The sequence below is a fragment of the Saimiri boliviensis genome, chromosome 7, assembly GCF_048565385.1.
Source record: "Saimiri boliviensis isolate mSaiBol1 chromosome 7, mSaiBol1.pri, whole genome shotgun sequence".
Lineage (NCBI taxonomy): Eukaryota > Metazoa > Chordata > Mammalia > Primates > Cebidae > Saimiri > Saimiri boliviensis.
In genome coordinates this window covers 71,019,978-71,028,883 of record NC_133455.1, presented here as the reverse complement: position 1 = coordinate 71,028,883, position 8,906 = coordinate 71,019,978, and the positions used below count along the sequence as shown (strand labels likewise).

At 47.6% G+C, this 8,906-nt stretch overlaps 1 protein-coding gene across 4 annotated transcripts in view; it reads left to right on the top strand.

The window, feature by feature from the left end:
* TIMELESS (timeless circadian regulator) overlaps window positions 1–8,906 on the top strand; it is a 43,328-nt gene that overhangs the window by 13,850 nt on the left and 20,572 nt on the right. For 3 of the 4 annotated variants that reach the window (XM_074402748.1, XM_010349976.3, XM_010349975.3), the window contains exons 2-9: window positions 5,016–5,169; window positions 5,318–5,471; window positions 5,568–5,682; window positions 5,777–5,839; window positions 6,104–6,205; window positions 6,387–6,542; window positions 7,566–7,699; window positions 8,805–8,892. In XM_074402748.1, coding sequence (XP_074258849.1) covers window positions 5,085–5,169; window positions 5,318–5,471; window positions 5,568–5,682; window positions 5,777–5,839; window positions 6,104–6,205; window positions 6,387–6,542; window positions 7,566–7,699; window positions 8,805–8,892 — 897 coding nt within the window. In that variant the 5' untranslated portion in view covers window positions 5,016–5,084. The remainder of the gene's footprint in view (window positions 1–5,015; window positions 5,170–5,317; window positions 5,472–5,567; window positions 5,683–5,776; window positions 5,840–6,103; window positions 6,206–6,386; window positions 6,543–7,565; window positions 7,700–8,804; window positions 8,893–8,906) is intronic. The other variant, XM_074402749.1, reaches the window with a different exon arrangement.

The window sequence follows — 8,906 nt, the reverse complement described above, 5'->3', positions numbered from 1 at the left end:
CCAAAGTGCTGGGATTACAGGCTTGAGCCACCGCGCCCGGCTTGCTCTGTTGTGTATTTTTGTCAGCTTCCTTGGAGAGAGGAGACAGGGAAGCCCTTCAGTGTGTGTGTGTGTGTGTGTGTGTGTGTCTGTGTGTCTGTGTATGTGTGTGTATACATGTGTGTATATGCATGCATATGTGTATGGACATGCCTATGTGCACATACACTCAGTAGTCTTTCTAAAAAAGCTGGATGTATCTTTTCGGAGAGTCAGGGATCTTATACACTGAACCCGCTTCATTGGAGCCCAAGTTTCAGAATCTGCAGGTGCCTGAGAAAGGATGGCAAAAGGAAGTCTCCTTTCAATTCTTCTGCTCACTCAGTGAGTGTCGTACTGGGTCACTTTATGACTGGACTGAGCAGGCAGAAAGTAGGATAGCATTGGGTGGGAGTGGAGGAATAGCCGGCAACCTGAAGAAGTAGACCATTTATATAAATGTAGGGAGAGAACATCAGGCATTAAAGTTAGGTCCTTTGGAAGCTGCTACCTATCAGCTATGGAGTTGGGCTAGAGGAAGGTATGGGAGCTAGGAAAGATCTTTCTAGAGGATGCTGCCAAGGACAGAGAGCAGTGTGGCTGAAGGTGTCAAAGGACAGATTTATGGTTATTCCCGATTTTATACGGTAATAGAGTAAAAAATATAATGTGGGCCGGGCACAGTGGCTCACACCTGTAATTCCAGCACTTTGGGAGGCCAAGGTGGGCAGATCACAAGGTGTAGAGATCAAGACTATCCTGCCAATATGGTGAAACCCCATCTCTACTAAAAATACAAAAATAGCCAGGCGTGGTGGTGTGCATCTGTAGTCCCAGCTACTCAGGAGGCTAAAAGCAGGAGAATCGCTTGAACCTGGGGGGCAGAGGCTGCAGTGAACCGAGATTGTGCCACTGCACTCCAGCCTGGGTGACAGAGCAAGACTCTTTTTTTTTTTTAAATAGAGGCTTGATGTGGTGGTTCATGCCTATAATCCCAGCACTTTGAGAGGCCAAGGTGGGTGAATCATGAGGTCAGCCTGACCAGCATGGTGAAACCCCATCTCTACTAAAAATACAAAAAATTAGCTGGACGTGGTGGTATACCCCTGTAGTCCCAGCTACCCGGGAGGCTGAGGCAGGAGAATCACTTCAACCCAGGAGGTGGAGGTTGCAGTGAGCCAAGATTGCGCCCCCGCACTCCAGCCTGGGCAACAGAGCGAGACTCTGTCTCAAAGAAAAAAAAAAGTAATGTGTTTGTGTATGTGTGTATCTGTTGTTATAGTGTCAAGTCTGAAATGTCCAGGATTGTAGATCTGTGCCTACTTGATTATCTGATGGAGGTTTAGGGGTTTTTCTTTTTGAGACGGAGTTTCGCTCTTGTTACCCAGGCTGGAGTGCAATGGCGCGATCTCGGCTCACCGCAACCTCCGCCTCCTGGGCTCAGGCAATTCTCCTGCCTCAGCCTCCTAAGTAGCTGGGATTACAGGCATGCGCCACCACGCCCAGCTGGTTTTTTTGTATTTTTAGTAGAGACGGGGTTTCACCATGTTGACCAGGATGGTCTCGATCTTTCGACCTCATGATCCACCCGCCTCGGCCTCCCAAAGTGCTGGGATTACAGGCTTGAGCCACCGCGCCCGGCCTCAGGGGTTTTTCTTTTTTAAAAAAATTTTTTTTCTTACACAAAACCTTGAAGATATATATTTTTTTTCTTTTTAATTCTTTTTTTTAAACTTTTTTTTTCTCACACAAAACCTTGAAGATTTCTTTTCTTTTCTTTTTGAGACAAGGTCTTACTCTGTCACCCAGGCTGAAGTGCAATGGTATGATCACAGCTCACTGCAGCCTCAACCTTCTGGGCTTGAGCAACCCTCCCACCTCAGCCTCCCAAGTAGCTAGGACCACAGGTGTGTGCCACCACGGTAGCCAATTTTTGTAGAGATGGGGTCTCTCTGTTACCCAGGCTGCTTGCAAACTCCTGGGTTCAAGAGAGTCTCCCTCCATGGTCTCCCAAAGTTTTGGGATTACAGGTGTGAGCCACTACACCTGGCCTGGTATTCGAGCTGTCATTTCACCACTGCACTCCAGCCTAGGTAAAAGTGAAACCCTGTGTCTTAAAAGAAAAGTAGGGACATGATTCAGAAAAGGTAGATGAGGGTGGGTATGGTGGCTCATGCTTGTAATCTCAAAACTTGGAGAAACCAAGATGAGAGGATTGCATGAGGCTAGGAGTTCAAGACCAGCCTAATCTCTATACGTTTTTTTGTTTTTTTTTTAGATGAAGTGTTAATCTGTCACCCAGGCTGGAGTACAGTAGCACAATCTCGGCTCACTACAGCCTCTGCTTCCTGGGTTCCAGTGATTCTCCTGCCTCAGCCTCCCGAGTAGCTGGGATTACAGGCACATGCCACCATGTCTGGCTAATTTTTGTATTTTTAGTAGAAGACAGGGTTTCACCATGTTGGTCAAGCTGGTCTCGAACTCCTGACCTCAGGTGTTCCTCCTGTCTTGATCTTCCAAAATGCTGGGATTACAGGTGTGAGCTAATGCATCCAGCCTACAAAAATTTTTTAAAAGGCCAGGCATGATGGCACATGCCCAGAGTCATAGCTACTCAGGAGGCTGAGGCAGGAGGACTGCTTGAGCCCAGGAATTTGAGTTTACAATGAGCTGTGATCATGCCATTGTACTCCAGCCTGGGCAACAGAGTGATACCCTGTCTCTATTTTTAAAAAGGGAGATGAGGCCGGGCGCGGTGGCTCAAGCCTGTAATCCCAGCACTTTGGGAGGCCGAGGCGGGTGGATCACGAGGTCAAGAGATCGAGACCATCCTGGTCAACATGGTGAAACCCCGTCTCTACTAAAAATACTAAAAATTAGCTGGGCATGGTGATGTGTGCCTGTAATCCCAGCTACTCAGGAGGCTGAGGCAGAAGAATTGCCTGAACCCAGGAGGCGGAGGTTGCGGTGAGCTGAGATCGCGCCATTGCACTCCAGCCTGGGCAACAAGAGCGAAACTCCGTCTCAAAAAAAAAAAAAAAAAAAGAAAAAAGAAAAAAAAGGGAGATGATTCTTTGAGAGAGAGTGATAGGGAGTTTACCAGTTTCTATTCCTCCATTTCCTTACCTGTTCTATTAGATGCTGATTTCTACTGAGATTACCAAGGTTTAAGAGTAACTTCAGCCGGGCGCGGTGGCTCAAGCCTGTAATCCCAGCACTTTGGGAGGCCGAGGCGGGTGGATCACAAGGTCAAGAGATCGAGACCATCTTGGTCAACATGGTGAAACCCCGTCTCTACTAAAAATACAAAAAAAATAGTTGGGCATGGTGGTGCGTGCCTGTAATCCCAGCTACTCAGGAGGCTGAGGCAGGAGAATTGCCTGAACCCAGGAGGCGGAGGTTGCGGTGAGCCGAGATTGCGCCATTGCACTCCAGCCTGGGTAACAAGAGCGAAAACTCCGTCTCAAAAAAAAAAAAAAAAAGAGTAACTTCAGAGAAGAGAGTGAAGGCCCTTTCTTCACACATTTGCAGTGTTTCAGAAACCTCAGGGCTCCTGGGATATATTAGATCCTAGGTAGGATCACTGTATGGCCAGAGCTCGGTTTTTAATTCCTGTGGTACATCAGAGCTGTGACTGCGTGGAAGAGCCACAAAAGGTGGAGGGTGACAGGGTTTGAGCAATTTTTTTTTTTTCCAGAGACTCTGTAAACTAGGCTGGAGTGTAGTGGTGCGATCACAGCTCACTGCAACCTTGAATGCCTAGGCTCAAGCAGTCCTCTTGCCTCAGCCTCCTGGGTACATAGGACTACAGTAGATGTGTGCCACACCGCTTGGCTTTTTGTGGAGATAGGGTCTCACTATGTTGTCCTATGTTGGCCAGGCTAATCTTGAACTCTGGGACAAATGATCATCCTGCCTTGGCCAGGCATGAGCCACTGTGCCCACCCAGGGTCTAACAGTTATATTTATTTATTTATTTATTTTGAGACAGAGTCTCACTCTGTTGCCCAGGCCAGAGTGCAGTGGCATAGTCTTGGATCACTGCAGCCTCCGCCTACTGGGTTGAAGCGATTCCTGTGCATCAGCCTCCCAAGTAGTTGGGATTACAGGCATGTGCCACCACGCCTGGCTAATTTTTGTATTTTTAGTATAGAAGTGGTTTTGCCATCTTGGCCAGGCTGGCCTTGACCTCCTAACCTCAGGTGATCCACTCGCCTTGGTCTCCCAGAGTGCTGGGATTACAGGTGTGAGCAGCTGCGCCCAGCTGGGTCTAACGGTTTTAAAGGGGAGATAAGCTCCCACCGTATCTCCAAGGCTGCAGAGCTCTCTAAGGGTGAAAGTCTCAGAGCAGATACGCTTCTCTAACCAAACTTTTTTCCTACTAGGTTATCTTAACTCTGAAACAGACTGTTTCTACAGTTTTAGACTCAGGTTAAAGTATTGGGGCAGGTGTTTTTTTGGTGTGGTTTTTTTTTTTTTTTTTTTGAGACAGAGTTTCGCTCCCGTTGCCCAGGCTGGAGTAGAATGGCGTGATCTCTGCTAATTGCAACCTCCAACTCCCAGGTTCAAGTGATTCTCCTGCCTCAGCCTCCTGAGTAGCTGGGATTATAGGCATGTGCCACCATGCCCGGCTAATTTTGTATTTTTAGTAGAGATAGGGTTTCTCCATGTTGGTCAGGCTGGTCTCGAACCCCCAACCTTAGGTGATCCACCTGCCTCAGCCTCCCAAAGTGCTGGGATTACAGGTGTGAGCCACCATGCCCGGCCAGGGCAGGTGCTTAATTCATAGGCTGGAGCCTCTTTGGTTTTGATCAGGTAGAAGCCATAATTTATTTAAAACTTTCCCTGGGACTGAAAGCAAAACTTTTGATTGTGACAAAAGTCAAACATTTGAGGCTCTTGTTCAGAATATTCTGAGCATTAGGGCCTTGTCCTGTTCCTGTCTTCTTTTCATGGGGAAGACCTTCCATTTTTTTTATCTTTCCCTGTCTCTGCAGGCCTCATCATTTCTGTCTCTTGTTTCTCTACTTCTCTGTTGGCTGGTCCACTGATGTACAGACTTGTCCATGATGAACTGTGAACTTCTAGCCACATGTAGTGCCCTTGGGTACTTAGAGGGAGATACTTACCACAAGGAACCAGATTGCTTAGGTGAGTACCTTTCTGAGGAAACAGGAAAAAATTTGCTCGAGTTAAGGGGGTCTGTTGGATTTCGCAAACCATGGGTATGAAAAGCACGTGGGCCTGGATGGAGCTTCTTCCAAAGGTTCCACATGCATGTTTTGTTCTGTCTCTGAAGAGAGTGTGAAGGATCTGATCCGCTACTTGAGGCATGAGGATGAGACACGAGATGTGCGTCAGCAGCTGGGGGCAGCCCAGATCCTACAGAGTGACCTTCTGCCCATCCTCACCCAGCACCGCCAGGACAAGCCTCTCTTTGATGCTGTTATCAGGTTGCCTCCCTAGCTTTTAAACTTTCGCCATGTGCCAGCCTTTGGTGTTTGAGCTGGTAAGGCAACTTAACTTCTCCCTTCTTCATTGTCTCCCAGACTGATGGTGAACCTGACACAACCAGCCTTGCTCTGTTTTGGCAGTCTGCCTAAGGAGCCCAGCTTTCGGCACCATTTTTTGCAGGTGCTAACTTATTTGCAGGCCTACAAAGTGGTAAGGCTTTCCTTTGGAGTCCCTGGGATGGAATATGGGGCAGTGGGGAATAAATAGATGACCGCTACTTAAGATCTGGTCCCCTATTTCACAGGCCTTTGCAAGTGAGAAGGCTTTTGGAGTCCTCAGTGAAACCTTGTATGAGCTGCTACAGCTGGTGAGTGAGTCTTCACCTTACAGGATCCCATGAGACAGCACTTTGCACCTTCTCCGGGCAATAATTAGATGCTGAGATATGGTCCCAGTCCTTGGGGATATGGTAGTCCAATCCATAGTCTCTGGCTGCCAGATTACAGTCTCTCTGTACTGTTTGACCTCTTTAATCCTGATTCTCTTCTCTTCTTTGCCTGGGTCTTTCAGCCAGGGTACATGCTGCCTGCCTTCCACAGGGGGTCTCTTCCTCTAACTCTCTTCTGGTTAGGGCTGGGAGGAACGGCAGGAGGAAGACAACTTGCTGATTGAGCGGATCCTACTGCTGGTCAGAAACATTCTCCACGTCCCAGCTGACCTCGATCAGGAGAAGGTGAGGGTCTTGGGTATACTGTGTTCTTGTGCATGGTTAGGTTGAGTTGCCCTTTATAAGCTATTCTGACCTCTGACAAGTCTGGGGGAGGAGGCTTAGTCAAAGAATGAGTTGGAGGGCTTCAAGGCAGGGCAGTGGGATTGACTGAGTTTCCTTTCCACCCTCACCACTCACTGTTCAGAAGATTGATGATGACGCCAGTGTCCATGACCAGCTTCTCTGGGCGATACACCTCAGTGGCCTGGACGACCTGCTCCTTTTTCTGGCCAGCTCATCTGCAGAGCAGCAGTGGAGCCTACATGTGCTAGAGATTGTCGCCCTTATGTTTCGTGACCAGGTGAGTCCCTGGCCTATTGCCCGAGTCCCCTCCGTCCATGTACTTTTCTGCTGTACAGCCAGAATTTCTCTTCTGATAACGTCTGCATTATTTGGGGAAGTCAGGTGACAGCTGGAGTAGCCACATCTTTTTTTTTTTTTGAGACGGAGTTTCGCTCTTGTTGCCCAGGCTAGAGTGCAGTGGCATGATCTTGGCTCACTGCAACCTCTGCCTCCCAGGTTCAAGCGATTTAACTGCCTCAGCCTCTGGAGTAGCTGGGATTACAGTCATACACCACCATGCCCAACTCATTTTGTATTTTCAGTAGAGACAGGTTTTCTCCATGTTGGTCAGGCTGGTCTCGGAACTCCTGGTGATCTGCCTGCCTCGGCCCCCCCAAAATGTTGGGATTACAGGGGTGAGCCACCGTACCTGGCCTACCATGTCTTGAGTACGGTAGTACCCCCTTCTTCACAGTTTTGCTTTCCTCGATTTTAGTTACTCACAGTCAACCGTGGTCTGAAAATATTAAGTGGAAAATTTCAGAAATAAACATTTTAGAAGTTTTAAACTTGTACATTGTTCTTAGTAGTGTGATGAAATCTTTTGTCCCTGTCTGTCCCGACCAAGATGTGAATCATCCCTCTCTCCAGCGTATCCACACTGTATACCTGCCTGTTAGTCATGAACTAGCTATCTTGGTTATCAGATTGAAAAGACATAATAGAATGTGTGTGTGTGTATATATATGTATACATGTTCTATGTTTTCTGATAACATATATAGAGAACATATATATGTTCTATAAAACATGGAACATGTACATGTGTATACATATATAAAAATATATGTATACAAATATATACATATATTATTTCAGTACTGTCTGCAGTTTCAGGCATCCAGTGGGGATCTCAGATAAGGGAGAGTGACTACATAGTTCCCATTAATGGTTCTCTTTTGTTCACTCATTGCATCCCATGTAGGTGTGAACTCAGAATAAGGAATGACTGTCCTGATTTTTCCCTCTTTGTTCCAATCTAGAATCCTGAGCAACTGGCGAGAGTAGGACAGGGACGCTTAGCTCAGGAGCGGAGTGCAGATGTTGCAGAACTGGAGGTGTTGCGCCAGCGAGAGATGGCAGAAAAGAAGACTCGAGCCCTCCAGCGAGGCAACAGGTAAGAGACAGAGAGCCAGGTTCTTGTTCATACGCCATGGAATAATACAGGTTTGGAGGGCAAAGTCTGAGGTGGGGTGATTGGATAGCGTTTTAGTTTCATTTTTTTGTTTTTTTGTTTGTTTGTTTGTTTGTTTTGAGACAGAGTTTTGCTCTTGTCGCCCAGGCTGGAGTGCGGTGGCACACTGCAACCTCTGCCTTCCAGATTCAAGCCATTCTCCTGCCTCAGCCTCCCCACTAGCTGGGACTGCAGGAGCCCACCACCACACCAGGCTAATTTATATATATATTTTAAGATGGAGTCTCTGTCGCCAGGCTGGAGTGCAGTGGTGTGATCTCAGCTCACTGCAACCTCCACCTCCCAGGCTCAAGTGATTCTTCTGCCTCAGCCTTCTGAGTAGCTGCGACTACAGGCGTGTGCCACCACGACTAGCTATTTTTTTTTTTTTTTAAGATGGAGTTTTGCTCCTGTTACCGAGGTTTGAGTGCAATGGCACGATCTCGGCTCACCGCAACCTCCGCCTCCTGGGTTCAGGCAATTCTCCTGCCTCAGCCTCCTGAGTAGCTGGGATTACAGGCACGTGCCACTATGCCCAGCTAATTTTTTGTATTTTTAGTAGAGACGGGGTTTCACAATGTTGACCAGAATAGTCTCTATATCTAGACCTCATGATCCACCCACCTCGACCTCCCAAAGTGCTGGGATTACAGGCGTGAGCCACCGCGCCCGGCCCTTTTTTTGTATTTTTTAGTAGAGACCGTGTTTCACCATGTTGGCCAGGATGGTCTCGATCTCTTAACCTTGTGATCCACCCACCTCGGCCTCCCAAAGTGCTGGGATTACAGATGTGAGCCACTGCAACCGGCCTAATTTTTATATTATTAGTAGAGACAGGGTTTCACCATGTTGGCCAAGGTGGTCTCAAACTCCTGACCTCAGGTGATCTGTCTACCTCGGCCTCCCAAAGTGCTAGGATTATAGGCAAGAGCCACTGTGCCTGGCTAACATTTTACAGTTATAACTTGCTCCAATGTGCTGATGATAGAGAATGGAGATAAAGTTTCTAGAGAACCGAAGAATCACCTTGGACCCTTTGTTTCTGCAGGCATTCTCGATTTGGAGGCTCCTATATTGTCCAGGGTTTGAAATCCATTGGGGAGAGGGATGTCATCTTTCACAAGGGCCTTCACAACGTGAGTATTCTTAC